Genomic DNA, 18648 nt, shown 5'->3' on the forward strand with positions numbered 1-18648 from the left:
TGACTTACTCCAATAGTTCAAGAGAATTCAAATGGAAAATGATAGATACTTCAGGACACCGCACATAACAGGAAAGTATGGCACATCAGCCACCAGTAATTGATGGAGGAATTGTGGAGAAACTGACTCAAACTTTGTTCATACCTTTTGGTTTTGTGAGAAACTGAAGAAATACTGGGATGATATTTACTCCGCACTGGTCGAATCACGGTAAATTGGCTGAAGCCCAATGTCCCAACATTTCAGTTGTGAAAGGAGTGGGTATGGGAACTTTATAAAATGGAAGACATAACTCACAAGTTGAGGCTCCAGAGCGAGAAACTCTTGAAGAGATGGAGCCCTGTCTTACGAATAATGTTTTGAGACAAGAGAACAATCCCCCCCCCCTTTTTTTAATCATGTTTTGTTTTGCTACCGTCTGTATGTGCAAGTATATATGCTGTGGATTTTTCATCTTGTCATTTTAGTAACTCCAATTTCGTGTTTCTGAATGGTTTTTATGCTGACTGTCTTTGATCAATAAGCAAGTTTTAAAAAAAAAAAAGAGCGATGACATGAATGAACTTATTTTGCAGACATTCCACAATATTAAATGTAAAAAAATCTGTGAAATTTTGTTAACATAGACTGTAAACAACATTTTAAAATCAAATTATCTGCTTCCATTGTGACATAAATTATCCTATCAGTATAGTATTGTCATATCACGCAGTCCAGACATTGATTATTTTCCTAGAACAGCACGACTCCTTGTGTTTTATACTTTACAAATCTCACATATATTAAACAGTATGTGAAATATTGTGCCACTAGCTGCTCTGTGGTTTAGAGCGCGGACTCTCAGCCAATTGCAGCGAGACATTCGGATAAAATCAGAAGAGTTTTTTTGTCACTCAGAAACTGCACTAGGTGCAGATTTCAGATTATCTCAGTCCTTATAGTCTAAAAAAAAAAAAAATACCAAAAACCGGGAGGAAAATCTATTTGGAAATGGCGGCCCCTTTACTCTCGGGCAGAGTGAAGCACTGTATATGTTCATTCTATTTCATTAAGCAGACCGAATTAAATTTACTCCAGAGTGACTTGTATGGATGATGTGCTTCTTTTTGTGTATTTAGTGTGTTCTTGGGGAAAATAAAGGAGGCATTCGACCGGGATCCAGAGCTCCAGAATCTGTTACTCGACAGCTTCTTCAGTCAGGCTGTACAGGACTGTCAGGTACAGAACATGGAGTTGGCTAAACAGAAAACTATCAATTTTAGAATGATATTATAATCAGAGGTGGACAAAGTACCAAACTTCATTACTTAAGTCAAAGTACAGATCCCACTGGTCAAACGTTACTCTGATACAAGTGAAAGTTCTCCAGTCATACACTACCGTTCAAAAGTTTGGGGTCACCCAGACAATTTTGTGTTTTCCATGAAAAGTCACACTTTTATTTACCACCATAAGTTGTAAAATGAATAGAAAATATAGTCAAGACATTTTTCTGGCCATTTTGAGCATTTAATTGACCCCACAAATGTGATGCTCCAGAAACTCAATCTGCTCAAAGGAAGGTCCGTTTTATAGCTTCTCTAAAGAGCTAAACTGTTTTCAGCTGTGCTAACATGATTGTACAAGGGTTTTCTAATCATCCATTAGCCTTCTGAGGCAATGAGCAAACACATTGTACCATTAGAACACTGGAGTGAGAGTTGCTGGAAATGGGCCTCTATACACCTATGGAGATATTGCACCAAAAACCAGACATTTGCAGCTAGAATAGTCATTTACCACATTAGCAATGTATAGAGTGGATTTCTGATTAGTTTAAAGTGAGCTTCATTGAAAAGAACAGTGCCTTTCTTTCAAAAATAAGGACATTTCAAAGTGACCCCAAACTTTTGAACAGCAGTGTATATTTACTTAAAGTACTGAAGTACTTGCTTTTAAAAATACTTAAATATTAAAAGTACATTTTCTGTCAACGCATTGTTGTATTATTGCCACAACTCTTACAAAACTAACGCCTCTGAAGCAACCGACTGGATTTACTGACTAGCTTGTAGAACCTGTAGAATAAACACCTTTAAACACAGATTTCTACATTCTGTTTATTTGGCAAGATTATGCTGAAACACATTTCTGAAAGGACTTCAAATAAGTTAACGTTATTCATGTTAGCGTAACTCCATTTTTACATGCTAACTGTGTCCAAGTTAGCTAGCTATGTGTAAACGTTAGCCATGGACAAGGCTACGGCAACTTGGCGGACAAATCCATAGAAAGTCATTTGACTAACCAGACTGCATAGCTACGTTTGCAACGTTATCGCTAGCTCTAAAAGCACAGACAACTTCATTGCAAGCTTTCTCTTGGAATTAAAACATTTAGATCCCTCAATATGCTGCCGCAGGTTGGACGGCGGGCTTTTGTAGGCCGTGATGTGGTTCGTTTTAAGCAAACGTTTAAAACAAATCTTTAATCCTTTCTGAAAACTGAAACATGGGTTCTAGGTAAAGCCATGAGTGCGTGCGTTCCCCAGAAGAACCGCCTCCTTCCATTCTGCCGTCAACTGATCGTGTTCAAATAACGCTGCTGAGAAATCATTGAACTTGATTTTATACAGTCTATGGACGTGACGTGACCCTAGTGATTACTGATAGGCTGTCTCAGTGTCACCTGGGTAAAAAAAAAAAAACAATCACGTTTTAGAAAAGAAAAGAAAAAATATCCACTTTCAAAGCTGTTTCATAGTAACGAGGACCTTGATAGAAATGTAGTGGAGTGAAAAGTACGATATTTGTCTTTCAGACGTAGTGAAGTTAGTCATAAGTTTCCAAAAAAAAAATACTCAAGTAAAGTAGATACTCAAGGAAATGTCCTTCGTTACTGTCCACCTCTGATTTGTAATAAATTGGACAGTAATACTCACTGCCAGCTACGACTGATATGGGTCTCTCATGTTGTAGGAGTCGTGGAGGCGAGTTGTGAGTACAGGAGTTCAGTTGGGGATCCCAATGCCTTCCTTTACCACCGCACTGTCCTTCTATGACGGTTACAGACACGCCATGCTCCCTGCTAACCTGCTGCAGGTAAGGCCTTTACTCCAGAACAGGGTGGGTTTCCCAAAAGCCTCTTTACACTAAGAGCATCCTAACTAGGAGAGAGTGTGTTCAGTGTGCTGCTCCGTCGACCATTTAACGATGATCTTTGTGCTGCGATGATTTTGGGAAACTCAGGTCAGACCTGTTCACACTGCTGCACTGACCACACCACCAACCCTGACCTGGCCATGTTGGTAGATCTCATCTTTCACACTTGAGAGCTGTAACTTTGATGGGTCCAGCAGCACAAGAGCTCACGTTCACTGCCTGTCTGACAACAATGCTGTACATTTTCTAATGTCATTAATTGGTTAATTTCATCCTCTTTCTAGTTGAACGCAAGTTTATCAGTTTCTCAGAGCAGACATGTTTTCACTAACTTGTAGATTGATCGATTGATGAATTGATTCTTGCAATCTTTTACATCTGCATGGGTCATATTTGTGACCTTCTCTTTGTCACATACACACCCTGTGTCCGAAATCGCTCCCTACTCACTATACAGGGCACTATATAGTGAGGACGCCATTTTGTAGTGCTGTCTGAAACCTTAGTGAGGATTATTTACACCCTATCTAGTGCACTGAAAGTATCCCACAATGCATCATGAAAAGTAGTGTACAACCGATAGTCACTAACCAAAGCAATATATCCCATCATGCATTGCGGTCGCGCTGGAAGAAATCAAAGTCTCAAATTTGATTTAATAAAAGGCAGCGGCAAAGAAGAAAGTATTCAGCCTTGATTTAAAAGAACTGAAAGATGCAGGTACTTTGTATTGGTTAATGTGGGAAATTATACGCTCAGTATAATATGGATTTATCATCAAAACACATGCATGTATTTATTATTTTGAAAACCCACCAGCCGACTGATCTGACACGTTTTAATCGTGCGACAGTGATGACGTAAATACCAGCGTGACAGACTAGTGTCCGAAAGCGTTTCTTCATTTTACCAATGAGCCCAGTATGTGGTCCTCTATATATACTAAGTAGCTTTAAAAACGCACAATGGAATTCAACACAATATCACTTTAGATCCATGCATATATTTGAAATTTATGATATTGTATGTAATGCACACACATCTTGAAACATCGATAAAGGACATTTTATTGTCAAACTCAATAATTAATTCACAATAAAAAAATTCAAAGTGACAGTTGGTCCATGTTCGGACCGTCATGCTGGAGATTCTGGGTCTGTGTCGTCCAGGGGTCTCAGCAGCAGTGACTGAGGGTGTCAGGAATCTGTCACGGAGGTGAGCTAGCCTGATGTGCTGATCCTGAACTGGCGTCGTGACTCGAGGCTGACCAGGGCGTGGACGATCCCTGGTGCTCCCTGTCTGTCTGTAACGCTGACTCAAATGGGAAATGGTCGAATGATGAACACCGAAGTGCCGGGCGACCTCTGTCTGTGTACTTCCGGCACGCAACATCCCGATGGCCTGTTCACGTTGATTTTGGCTTAGGCGTGGCATCTTCAATAATGACAATTTTCCCATCATTTCCCCCGGGTATTTATAGGCAAGATTGTGTGTGTACAGTGTATGCAAAATTTGTTTGAAAATTAAAGCCTGTCCATGTCATTGACTACCCGAGTCATATCGTACGTTATTGAGTACAACTCCCTTAAATTCTGATTTGAGCACAGATTTGGAACTTATTCAGGCGGAACGAAGTTATTTTTCCATTGTGATTACATTTCTTTTCTTCTTGAGATAAACTCAGCACGAATTCAGCAAGTTTTATCAATGTGCGTTTTTAAAGTTACTTAGTGTAGTAATTCCCTATATAGTGAGTAGGGAGTAGTGAACGAGCGAGCGATTTCGGACACAGGGTCAGTCTTTTCCCCAATTTTAATATGACCGTAGCTGATGGAAACGGATTAATTTACATTTTCTTTTGCTCTTTTTTTTTTTCATAAATGAATTTAAAAGCTTCAACCTTCACTGGAAATCCAGCTTGTTTACTTCAAATTCCTCTTCATGTCACCCATGTTTATGTCCAGTGGTAGTATGCCAACATGGTAACCCTCAATAATAACCATCACTCTATGTTTCAGGCTCAGAGGGACTACTTCGGTGCCCACACATATGAGCTGCTCTCAAATCCTGGCCAGTTCGTCCACACCAACTGGACAGGCCATGGTGGGAACGTATCCTCAACATCTTACAACGCCTAGAGTCAGAAATCCTGTCCAGCAAAGAGCAGAGAAGGCCATCATCTGAAATCAAGACCAGAGACCATGTGACCTGACCAAGACACATGCTTCCCGCACTTCTTCTATCCTGAAATACAGTCCTATTTCAAGATTACTCAAGTTGTTGTTTTTTTTATGCTTTGAATTAACTTAGCGATCCATTAACGGTGGAATATAAGGTCATGGTGTGTAACTGTGTACACTATTTCAACCATCTGTCCTTCTGTAAGGTAGCAGTAGGAGACACTTAGAGTGGTGTTGAGGTCTTGCTCCTGTAGAGATCAGACTTCAGTGTTAAACCTGCACTACAGTATATTACTGCACTGTATTCGGCTAAATAAAGACTTCCTTGCTGTTTTCATTAGCCTGTCCTCTTTATTGACTTGCTGTCCACTGTTTACTGCTATTTTAATATTTTAGATGTTTTCTATTTACACTAATAGTTAAAGCTAGACGGCCTTTCGATTTCATAAACTCGGTGAAATTTAGTTCGTTCTGAAATTTGGTCATTGTGATTATATGTTTTATTTCTGTAATTTCTCAAAATATCAGGCAATTCTGTGGCTGGGAAGTTATTCAATTTGAGGGAATTCCCGAGCAAATAATGTGCATATCGCTCGTGTCGTGCAGTCAAGCAGACAGAGGAAGTCTGTGTGCATGCACAGGTTTACTTTTGAGCGTGCACTGACAGTTATGCTGACGTTCTGTTGCTAAATGAACAGCTGATCACACCGAGGTGCTCGCTGACCACCAATATTTATTAGTTCGGTTCTGCGTTTCCTTTCCTTCGTATATAACATAACGTCTTTTTTTTTTTTTCGCGGTCCGGTTTCCATCAAATCCTGCGCTCTGATTGGCTGGTGAGCACGTCTGTATCGTACAATATGGACCCCGGTTACGGACCCTGGTTATGGACCTCTGGCAACTCGCTCGTTCACAACAACAAACAACATAGTGGCAATTTTTGTCAACATTTATTTTTGGATTTCTCAGGAGAATAGCATTAATTTTACAGCATGGATAGTGATAACGACAGTCTTCACAGCGAAAGCAAGTTTTACTACCCTGAGGAAGAAGAAATAAAAGAAAACATTTCAGGAGAAAGCTAAAAACCTCTAACTGTTGCTAACGCCGAGCAAAAACATGGCTGAATCCCGAATGACTCAATTTTGTATAAATAGGGGACTACATAGGCAGCAAAATGTAGTTTTTTTTTTTTTCCTGCCATGGAAGTGCACTTGTATACCGAGGAGGAAGCAATTTACATTACAGCCGTGAATGAGGATTCAAAATGGCGGCTCGGCTCGGTTTTCCCTTTCGGGCGCTCTCGTTTTCTGTTAGAATTTGGGAAAGAAAAAATAAATATATTATTTACCAGCTTAAAGTCGGTCCGTATCGTGAAATACCGTGACCTCAGCCTTGAATACTGACCTCGGCCCAGAGGGCCTTGGGCAGTACTTTCAAGACCTCGGTCACGGTATTTCACGATACGGACCTTTCAGCTGGTAAATAACATGTAGTTCTTCTCGCTTTCCGTTACTGTAGTCAGTCTTTCACGTTTCATTCGCACACTCACGTCCTACATTTTTCTCTCCTGTTTCAAATTTGTATCCCACAATGCTTTGCGCGAACAGGGAAAGCCCACCACATGATGCATGATGTATGTAGCATCTTGAATTGGGTCATGGTGAAGCAGAAAAAAATAGCAGAGAATTTAGGGCCATGTGGCTCTAAATTCATCAGTTGTTCAATTTTATTTTTTCTTAAAATAGTAAATCTGTGATTTTTGAATTCAGGTCCACTAAACAAAAATAATTGGGTGTCAGGGAAAATTCTTTTTATGACCTACACTTGAAAAATCTGAAAGGCAGTACAGCTTTAACTGTAAACCTGAGAGAGGCTTCCTTTCCTTTCTTATTAGAACAGCAATGTTCACATGCATAATTACTTTAGAACAAGAATTCTCACCCACCCACAATTTTTTTGTTTGGATCCAAAACTCTGAGACCACATTAAAAATCTGTTTTGTTTTTTGTTGTTGTTGTTTTTTTTAAACTGGAAATAAAAATTTGAAAACTTTTAAATGTTTTAAAACAAAGAAAGCAAATGTTGAATTGTTTTTAATATTCAAGATTCAGCACCATTTCAGGGTCCCTATTTAAATGTAAGCAAATTTGTGATCTTGACCATATTAACTGTTTGGTACAAAAGGTCAGATTTTCCTCATGTCTAATCTCTTCGTTCAGCCGACATTCCGATGGGTTCGATTCGATCTTAATGATAGATTTTATCTTAAGGTTTTGCACAAACTTGTGGCTCTGTAGATCATGTAAAAAAAGATTTTGCAGGGGGGGGTCTCGTGTCTGATCCAGATTCCATTGGTGGCCCTCTGCCACAGCTGATCAAGCACACTTTGCATTTTCTCTGTGGAAATGCAGTCTAGTTCCAGCTTGTGCTTTGTTTTCAGCATCACTACAGCATTTATATGCTACGCAATGAGGTACGCTTATTTAAAAACGGATAAATTCAGTAAAAATGCTTTGTAAAACTAGCAAAGCGATGATGTAAATAGAGAATATAAACAGCTGAGTTGCTCCAAGCGATCGCTATCTGACATCACATACATCATCAACCGCAGAAAGCTCATCTGTGGCATTTTAAAGAAAATTCATTTTTCTCAAAAACTATTTGATCTGAAAATGAAAGTTTGATTTTTGAAATCTACGACTAATTTTAGATCAAATAAGTTTGAGAATAAATCCACTGGAGGATCCCTTTAAAGTTTAGATCTAGAATTAGATAAAATCATTTAAGATAATTTTTTTTAAAAGGCCGCTTTACATATATTGTATAATTATCAAGAGATTTAGTGAGTGTGAACATGCAGTGAGGAGGAAGTAGGGATTTTTCTTTTGAAATGTAGGAAGAAAAAAATGAACTGAAAGAAGGAACCCAACCTAAAAACAAATTACTTAATGGAAAATCTAATGATTTAAAGTGTAACTTCACTCCATGCCTCTGAGTTGTTACGCCATCCACTGCACAATTTTGGAAAAAAAAAAAAAAGCTAAAACCTGGGGGAGGGGCTGAAAATGGGATGGGGGTGTAAACTTCTGTGAATGGTGAGTCTCCAGTCAAAATTAATGCAGTTTCAAAGACTTCACTCAAGGGCCGGGGGCCAGGGGAGGTGGAGGCCCACTTCTGATTAAAGGGAGTAAACTTTTTTTTTCCATGACATAGAGAAGTACCAAATGATTGACTCTACATCAGTACAGCCTTTTTCAGCCCATAAAATGTCGATTTTTATAAAAATCATAATTTTGTCAGTACTAACGCCAACTTTGATGTGTTTCATTAAAGTACAGCCAGATCATTTAGTTTACAGCTCAAAAACACATTTAAGCGTGGAGTATTCTTTAACATACTTCCTTCCTTTGTTTACTCTGAACACTGTACATAGAATATGAATTTGTTGCCAGCAGAGGGCGCTAATGTTTTATTGGAGAAAAGTTAAGTAAATAAAATTACTTGATGTAAAATCAAATTATTTAAAGTGTAACTTCACGCCATGCCTCTGAGTTGTAATATATATATATATATATATATATATATATATATATATATATATATATATATATATATAATGTGGACAGTAACGAAGTACATTTACTGGAGTACTGTACTTAAGTACGCTTTTTGAGTATCTGTACTTTACTCAAGTTTTCTTTTTGGAAAATTATAACTTTAACTTCACTACATTTGAAAGACAAATCTCATACTTTTCACTCCACTACATTTCTATCAAGGTCCTCGTTACTATGAAGCAGCTTTGAAAGTGGATGTTTTTTCTTTTATTTTCTAAAATGTGATTGTTTTTTTCCCAGGTGACACTGAGACAGTCTATCAGTAATCACTAGGGTCACGTCACATCCATAGACTGTATAAAATCAAGTTCAATGATTTCTCAGCAGCATTATTTGAACACGATGAGTTGATGGCAGAATGGAAGGAGGCGGTTCTTCTGGACAATGCACGCACCCACGGCCATACCTAGAATCCATGTTTCAGTTTTCTGAAAGGATTAAAGATTTGTTTCATTTTAAGTGTTTGCTTTGTTTGCCAAAAACGAAAAACATCACGGCCTACAAAAACTTGCCGTCCAACCTGTGGGAGCATATTGAGGTCTATAAATGTTTTATTCCAAGAGAAAGCTTGCAACGAAGTTGTCTGCGCTTTTAGAGCTAGTGATAACGTTGCAAACGCAGCTATGCAGTCTGGTTAGTCAAATGACTTTCTGTGGACTTGCCTGCCAAGTTGCTGTAGCCTTGTCCACGACTAACGTTAACGCATAGCTAGTTAATGTGGACACTGTTAGTTAGCATGTAAAAACGGAGTTACGCTAACATGAATAACGTTAACTTATCTGAAGTCCTTTCAGAAATGTTTTAGCATAATCTTGCCAAATAAACAGAACATAGAAATCTTTCTTTTCTAGTAGCGTTAGCTACCCAATATGATTTCGAGTTTGAAAAGCGTTTGCTAGCACGTCAGGTGGAGTTTCACCACCATGATGGCACAGCATGCGTTCATTTTGTGAATTCACATTTCTGTTTTTGGTAACGGCATTAGGTTTTGCAAGCGTCGTGGCAATAATACAACAATGCGTTGACAGAAAATGTACTTTTAATACTTAAATATTTTTAAAAGCAAGTACTTCAGTACTTGAGTAAAAATTTGGCTGGACAACTTTCACTTGTATCAGAGTAACATTTGACTGGTGGGATCTGCACTTTGACTTAAGTAATGCAGTTGGGTACTTTGTCCACCTCTGAAAAATATACAGTGGTGCTTGAAAGTTTGTGAATCCTTTAGAATTTTCTATATTTCTGCATAAATATGACGTAAAACATCATCAAATTTTCACACAAGTCCTAAAAGTAGATAAAGAGAACCCAGTTAAACAAATGAGACGAAAATATTTTACTTGGTCATTTTTTTTATTAAGGAAAATGATCCAATATTACATATCTGTGAGTGGCAAAAGTATGTGAACCTCTTGGATTAGCAGTTAATTTGAAGGTGAAATTAGAGTCAGGTGTTTTCAATCAATGGGATGACAATCAGGTGTGAGTGGGCACCCTGTTTTATTTAAAGAACAGGGATCTATCAAAGTCTGATCTTCACAGCACATGTTTGTGGAAGTGTATCATGGCACGAACAAAGGAGATTTCTGAGGACCTCAGAAAAAGCGTTGTTGATGCTCATCAGGCTGGAAAAGGTTACAAAACTGTCTCTAATGAGTTTGGACTCCACCAATCCACAGTCAGACAGATTGTGTACAAATGGAGGAAATTCAAGACCATTGTTACCCTCCCCAGGAGTGGTCGACCAATAAAGATCACTCCAAGAACAAGGCGTGTAATAGTCGGCAAGGTCACAAAGGACCCCAGGGTAACTTCTAAGCAACTGAAGGCCCCTCTCACATTGGCTAATGTTCATGAGTCCACCATCAGGAGAACACTGAACAACAATGGTGTGCATGGCAGGGTTGCAAGGAGAAAGCCACTGCTCTCCAAAAAGAACATTGCTGCTCATCTGCAGTTTGCTAAAGATCACGTGGACAAGCCAGAAGGCTATTGTAAAAATGTTTTGTGGACGGATGAGACCAAAATAGAACTTTTTGGTTTAAATGAGAAGCGTTATGTTTGGAGAAAGGAAAACACTGAATTCCAGCATAAGAACCTTATCCCATCTGTGAAACAGGGTGGTAGTAGTATCATGGTTTGGGCTTGTTTGGCTGCATCTGGGCCAGGACGGCTTGCCGTCATTGATGGAACAATGAATTCTGAATTATACCAGCGAATTCTAAAGGAAAATGTCAGGACATCTGTCCATGAACTGAATCTCAAGAGAAGGTGGGTCATGCAGCAAGACAACGACCCTAAGCACACAAGTCGTTCTACCAAAGAATGGTTAAAGAAGAATAAAGTTAATGTTTTGGAATGGCCAAGTCAAAGTCCTGACCTTAATCCAATGGAAATGCTGTGGAAGGACCTGAAGCGAGCAGTTCATGTGAGGAAACCCACCAACATCCCAGAGTTGAAGCTGTTCTGTACGGAGGAACGGGCTAGAATTCCTCCAAGCCGGTGTGCAGGACTGATCAACAGTTATCGGAAACGTTTAGTTGCAGTTATTGCTGCACAAGGGGGTCACACCAGATACTGAAAGCAAAGGTTCACATACTTTTGCCACTCACAGATATGTAATATTGGCTCATTTTCCTCAATAAATAAATGAGCAAGTATAATATTTTTGTCTCATTTGTTTAACTGGGTTCTCTTTATCTACTTTTAGGACTTGTGTGAAAATCTGATGATGTTTTAGGTCATATTTATGCAGAAATATAGAAAATGCTAAAAGGTTCACAAACTTTCAAGCATCACTGTATATATAATTTTAAAATGTTTAGCTAAATAACAACATTTAATATTACACAAGGAATCAGCAGAATTTATAATAAAGAAACTAACCAACTAACTCCCTGGGGCTAGAGGTTTTGAGCACCACTGAGTTCTGTGTTTAACTAAATGAACACTTGGTTCAGTTCCCCTGTGAGTGTGATGTGTTGATTCAGTCATGTTGCACAGGCTGTCAGTTTTAGTAAGTCCTGTTTGAAAATTACATATTAGTAATTGAAAACAGCAACACAACTGCAGGTGCTAAAGAAGGGAACTGGACTTGCTTGAAATTCTTGAAGACGTTTCACCTCTTATCTGAAAGGCTTCTTCAGTTCTGTCTGACTAGCGGGGAGTTCCCAGTATTTATTCTCTAGTGGACCAAAAGCAACCCTAAGCAGAGTCGTTAAGGTCACATGGGGTTGTTGACACTCTGCACTTTGAGTACTGCATAATACATACGTGCTTCGATCATACATGTACATACCTGGAACTCCCCACTAGTCAGACAGAACTGAAGAAGCCTTTCGGATGAGAGGTGAAACGTCTTCAAGGATTTCAAGCAAGTCCAGTTGCCTTCTTTAGCACCTAGGGTTCACGATAACCTGGATGACTGAGAACCTTCACAGACATAGAGCAACACAACCCATAATAAAGCGTCTACCAAAGATGAATGAATGCAGTAAATGTGTGTAAATGACCACTATGTCCCCATGTTAATCATGATTTGTTTTGTCCCCAAAGCTTCATATCTAACCTCTCAAGTAAAATCCACCTGCTCCTGCAATTTTCTGTTGGGTTCCATGGGATCCCAGTGGAAAGATCATCATGGATGATGATTTATTTTTTGTTAAAATTTATTTTTTTTTATCAGATCATCATCGTTGTTACCGCTGAACCTGATCCAGAATTGAGGCAAACCATGTTTGTTTGATTTGGCCAGAATTGCAGCAGTCGGGTGGCCGGTTCCTTTGTGGACACTCTCACACACATTCACACCTATGGGCAATTTCGAGTAGCCAGTTAACCTAACTACATATCTTTGGACTGTGGGGGAAACCCATGCACACACGGAGAGGCCCCCATCGGCCACTGGGCTCGAACTCAGAACCTTCTTGCTGTGAGGTGACGGTGCCGCCCTGCTTTGATCAGATAGGGGTTTTATGGGCAGTACATCCCCCTGGATCCCCACCCAGCCTGGGTCTGTGACAACATCCCCAGTTGTCCCAAAACAATGGCAAGCTTGCACTCAGGTCTGTGTAGCAATTTTTAATACCTGCTGGATTTCGGGGTTTATGTTTGATGTCAACACACCATCATTTTTTTGAAATGTGGTTAGATTATTATGATTTTTATTTCCAAACTAACAGTCCACTGATTTTCTGGTCATACTAGTCTAAGATATTTTTTTTAGGTACATAATTATATAAGGGCGGCACAGTGGTGTAGTGGTTAGCGCTGTCGCCTCACAGCAAGAAGGTCCTGGGTTCGAGCCCTGTGGCTGATGAGGGCCTTTCTGTGCGGAGTTTCCATATTCTCCCTGTGTCCGCGTGGGTTTCCTCCGGGTGCTCCGGTTTCCCCCACAGTCCAAAGACATGCAGGTTAGGTTAACTGGTGACTCTAAATTGACCGTGAGTGTGAATGGTTGTCTGTGTCTATGTGTCAGCCCTGTGATGACCTGGCGACTTGTCCAGGGTGTACCCTGCCTTTCGCCCGTAGTCAGCTGGGATAGGCTCCAGCTTGCCTGTGACCCTGTAGAACAGGATAAAGTGGCTAGAGATAATGAGATGAGATAATTATATAATACATAAGTACATACAGTAGTTATAAAGTTAATTTCTGACTTTGATTCCTATGGTTTTGTGGACACCAGACCATCAGGCCCATATGTGGGCCTTCCCCAAACTATTGTCACAAAGTTGGAATCACACAATTTTATAGGACGGTTTAGCATTACAACTTCCCTTCATTGGAACTAAAGGGCCCAAACCTGTTCCAGCATAACAATGCACCTGTGCACAAAGCATGCTCCATGAAGACGTGGATTGCCAAGGTTGGAGTAGATCTTGAGTGGCCTAAACACAGTCCTGACCTCAACCCAAGTGAAAATCTTTGGGATAAAATGGAATGCTAATTGCACACCTTCTCACCCAGCATTGGTACCTGACTTCACTAATGCTCCTGTAGCTGAATGAGCACAAATACCCACAGTCATGCTTAAAAATCTAGTGGAAAGTCTTCCCAGAAGAGTAAACCAGAGGTGCTAAAGAAGGCAACTGGACTTGCTTGAAATTCTTGAAGACGTTTCACCGCTCATCCGAAAGGCTTCTTCAGTTCTGTCTGACTAGCTTTTGATCCACTAGAGGATAAATACCTGGAACTCCCCACTAGTCAGACAGAACTGAAGAAGCCTTTCGGATGAGCGGTGAAACGTCTTCAAGAATTTCAAGCAAGTCCAGTTGCCTTATTTAGTACCTACGGTTTATTAAGACCTGGATGACTGAGAACCTTCACAAACATATTCCCAGAAGAGTGGAAATTATTAATGGGATGTTCACATATGAGTGTTATAGCCAAATGTCCACAAACCTTTGGCCATATAGTGTATATAAGTCATACAAGTTTATTTCTTTGTCTGGTTAACAGCTTAACCTGAAGACATTCCAGTCCCAAGTCTCACTTCTAAAGTTCTTAGTTTTTAAGCCATGGACCTGCTACAGTTATTAGACAGGTAACAGGTAACTCTTTTTGTTTGTCTCTAAAGGTAGAACAAGTGTGAGGCAGTTAAAAAAAAAAGCCTTTCTCAAGTGCCCTTTTGTCTGTTGGTGTTTAAACAAATACTCTTCCACTTTTCTTGTATAGACATTGAAATAGTTACATTTGAAGATCTGGATTTAGTAGAATGTGTTTTAATCTTTATAATAAAGCATTGTTCATTTTTTTAACCATATGGCTAGCAAACAAAAACAAAAAAAACCCCGAAACCAGTGGCATGTACTGTATGTGTGATAAGTAAGTCCCAGGTGCCATGATGTGTCCTGCTGGCCTTTGGCATGGACCTTATAGCTGCATAATCTGCACAACTCAAGTGCTACTGAGTGAAGGGATCAAATGACTCATTTTGACAGACGTCTATAATGAGGTATCTATTCCCTAGACCGCTTTACTCTTTACCAGTGATGTTTTCATGACAAAAACCTTCTACCACACTGTCAGAAACAGAGGTACAGTCGGAGGCCATTTCTGTCCCTCAAGGTACAATCTACACTAATGTACCCCCTAGGGCTCATCATGTGTACCTTTTTAGGGCCATAAGCTACATATATGTTCCCAAACAGTATCATCATCATTGGCTGTCCATCGCTAATGATAATGACTGCTTCATTAGGATGCACAGAAATGCAGATGGGCTATGAGGCCTGCACCAGAGCAACAGAGTCGCCCACACCGGCGGCATGAACGGCCCAGCCAAGCCGCCACGGAATGTCTGGCCTTGTGAGTTCTCACATACTATTCTCCTCTCCGAAAGAAGTGCCTTGCACAGTAAGGTAAGACAAACAACGTCGTACCCCCACCGTGTTGTCTCTCTGGACCTCCAGACCTGATGCCAAGTGGTGCACAAAAGTATCACAGACCTGACGGGTATGGAAGTTGCCCCGCAGTGACAAATGACTTGCACAGTGATGCCATCCATTGGCCCTTTGAGTGGCTCTTCCGCATGCCATCTGGTGGTGTGCCGTTGACCCTGTTGCATTCATTTGCCACATTGCACCAAAAAGTGCCCTGCTGCCAGCGCTGTATTGGTGATGTACTATTAAACCCATAGCTGGAACCCAGGCAGGTGCTACGACTCCGGGACAGAGCAGACCTGGTGGTGATTAATGGTGATTAAGTTGTAACTCCACTTTCCCCAATACTCAAGTCCTCCTGGACCTGAGACTCACCACTGGCTGCAGTTTAAAGTCATACCCAGGACTATATAGCTTACAAAACAGTATATAAAGAGTACAAATAAGTACACTGGTGCTTGAAAGTTTGTGAACCCTTTAGAATTTTCTATATTTCTGCATAAATATGGCCTAAAACATCATCAAATTTTCACACAAGTCCTGAAAGTAGATAAAGAGAACCCAGTTAAACAAATGAGACAAAAATATTATACTTGGTCATTTTTTTATTAAGGAAAATGATCCAATATTACATATCTGTGAGTGGCAAAAGTATGTGAACCTCTTGGATTAGCAGTTAATTTGAAGGTGAAATTAGAGTCAGGTGTTTTCAATCAATGGGATGACAATCAGGTGTGAGTGGGCACCCTGTTTTATTTAAAGAACAGAGATCTATCAAAGTCTGATCTTCACAGCACGTTTGTGGAAGTGTATCATGGCACGAACAAAGGAGATTTCTGAGGACCTCAGAAAAAGCGTTGTTGATGTTCATCAGGCTGGAAAAGGTTACAAAACCATCTCTAAAGAGTTTGGACTCCACCAATCCACAGTCAGACAGATTGTGTACAAATGGAGGAAATTCAAGACCATTGTTACCCTCCCCAGGAGTGGTCGACCAACAAAGATCACTCCAAGAGCAAGGCGTGTAATAGTCGGCAAGGTCACAAAGGACCCCAGGGTAACTTCTAAGCAACTGAAGGCCTCTCTCACATTGGCTAATGTTAATATTCATGAGTCCACCATCAGGAGAACGCTGAATGGTGTGCATGGCAGGGTTGCAAGGAGAAAGCCACTGCTCTCCAAAAAGAACATTGCTGCTCGTCTGAAGTTTGCTAAAGATCACGTGGACAAGCCAGAAGGCTATTGGAAAAAATGTTTCATGGACAGATGAGACCAAAATAGAACATTTTGGTTTAAATGAGAAGCATTATGTTTGGAGAAGGGAAAACACTGCATTCCAGCATAAGAACCTTATCCCATCTGTGAAACATGGTGATGGTAGTATCATGGTTTGAGCTTGTTTTGCTGCATTTGGGCCAGGACGGCTTGCCATCATTGATGGAACAATGAATTCTGAATTATACCAGCAAATTCTAAAGGAAAATGTCAGGACATCTGTCCATGAACTGAATCTCAAGAGAAGGTGGGTCATGCAGCAAGACAACGACCCTAAGCACACAAGTCATTCTACCAAAGAATGGTTAAAGAAGAATAAATTAATGTTTTGGAATGGCCAAGTCAAAGTCCTGACCTTAATCCAATCGAAATGTTGTGGAAGGACCTGAAGCGAGCAGTTCATGTGAGGAAACCCACCAACATCCCAGAGTTGAAGCTGTTCTGTACGGAGGAATGGGCTAAAATTCCTCCAAACCGGTGTGCAGGGCTGATCAACAGTTACCGGAAACGTTTAGTTGCACTTATTGCTGCACAAGGGGGTCACACCAGATACTGAAAGCAAAGGTTCACATACTTTTGCCCCTCACAGCTATGTAATATTGGCTCATTTTCCTCAATAAATAAATGACCAAGTATAATATTTTTGTCTCATTTGTTTAATTGGGTTCTCTTTATCTACTTTTAGGACTTGTGTGACAATCCGATGTTGTTTTAGGTCATATTTATGTAGAAATATAGAAAATTCTAAAGGGTTCACAAACTTTCAAGCACTTAGAGGGTACTACTCCAGTGACAAGCCATTGTACCCCTAAAAGGACAATAATGTACTTTATTTTCTGAGAGTGCAGTTGAAGTTCCATCAATGTGATGACGACAGAGAGAACATCAACCTTTTTAGCGGTACCTTGTCAGATCCTTGGTTGTTAAGTCTTTTTAACAAACAGTACTAGTACATCTCAAAAAATTAGAATACCATGAAAAAGTTCCTTTTTTAGGGCGGCACGGTGGTGTAGTGGTTAGCGCTGTCGCCTCACAGCAAGAAGGTCCTGGGTTCGAGCCCCGGGGCCGGCGAGGGCCTTTCTGTGCGGAGTTTGCATGTTCTCCCCGTGTCCGCGTGGGTTTCCTCCGGGTGCTCCGGTTTCCCCCACAGTCCAAAGACATGCAGGATAGGTTAACTGGTGACTCTAAATTGACCGTAGGTGTGAATGTGAGTGTGAATGGTTGTCTGTGTCTATGTGTTGGCCCTGTGATGACCTGGCGACTTGTCCAGGGTGTACCCCGCCTTTCGCCCGTAGTCAGCTGGGATAGGCTCCAGCTTGCCTGCGACCCTGTAGAAGGATAAAGCGGCTAGAGATAATGTGTGTGATGTGATGTGTGAAGTTCCTTTTTTCATAATTTAATTCAAAAAGGTAAACTTTCATATATACTATATTCATTACATGTAAAGATTTAAAGCCTTTTTTTGTTTTAATTTTGATGATTATGGCTTATAGCTCATGAAAATCAGAAATCCAGTATCTCAAATTATTAGAATATTCCCTAAGATCAATCAAAAAAAGGATTTACAATACAGAAGTGTCCAACTTCTGAAAAGTATATTCATTTATACACTCAATACTTGGTTGGGGCTCCTTTACCATGAATTACTGTATCAGTGTGTTATGGCATGGAGGTGATCAGTCTGTGGCACTGCTGAGGTGCTATTGAAGCCCAGGTTGCTTTGATAGTGGCCTTCAGCGTATCTGTATTTTTGGGTCGGGCGTTTCTCATCTTCCTCTTGACAATACCCCATAGATTCTCTATGGGGTTCAGGTCAGGCAAGTTGGCTGGCTAATCAAACACAGTAATATCATGGTCAGCAAACCATTTGGTAGTAGTTTTGGCACTGTGGGTAGGTGCTAAGTCCTGCTGGAAAAGGAAATCAGCATCTCCAAAAAGCTCGTCAGCAGATGGAAGCATGAAGTGCTCTAAAATCTCCTGGTAGATGGCTGTGTTGACTTTGGACTTGATAAAATACAGTGGACCAACACCAGCAGATGACATGGCACCCCAA

At 40.3% G+C, this 18648-nt stretch overlaps 1 protein-coding gene across 2 annotated transcripts in view; it reads left to right on the forward strand.

Annotated features, from left to right (window-relative positions):
• kif1b (kinesin family member 1B) overlaps positions 1–5657 on the forward strand; it is a 286078-nt gene extending 280421 nt beyond the window's left edge. For both annotated transcript variants that reach the window (XM_060938404.1, XM_060938403.1), the window contains 3 exons: positions 1119–1218; positions 2958–3080; positions 5159–5657. In XM_060938404.1, coding sequence (XP_060794387.1) covers positions 1119–1218; positions 2958–3080; positions 5159–5278 — 343 coding nt within the window. In that variant the 3' untranslated portion in view covers positions 5279–5657. The remainder of the gene's footprint in view (positions 1–1118; positions 1219–2957; positions 3081–5158) is intronic.
• The last annotated feature ends 12991 nt before the right edge of the window (positions 5658–18648 follow it).

The sequence above is a fragment of the Neoarius graeffei genome, chromosome 13, assembly GCF_027579695.1.
Source record: "Neoarius graeffei isolate fNeoGra1 chromosome 13, fNeoGra1.pri, whole genome shotgun sequence".
Taxonomy (NCBI): Eukaryota; Metazoa; Chordata; class Actinopteri; order Siluriformes; family Ariidae; genus Neoarius; species Neoarius graeffei.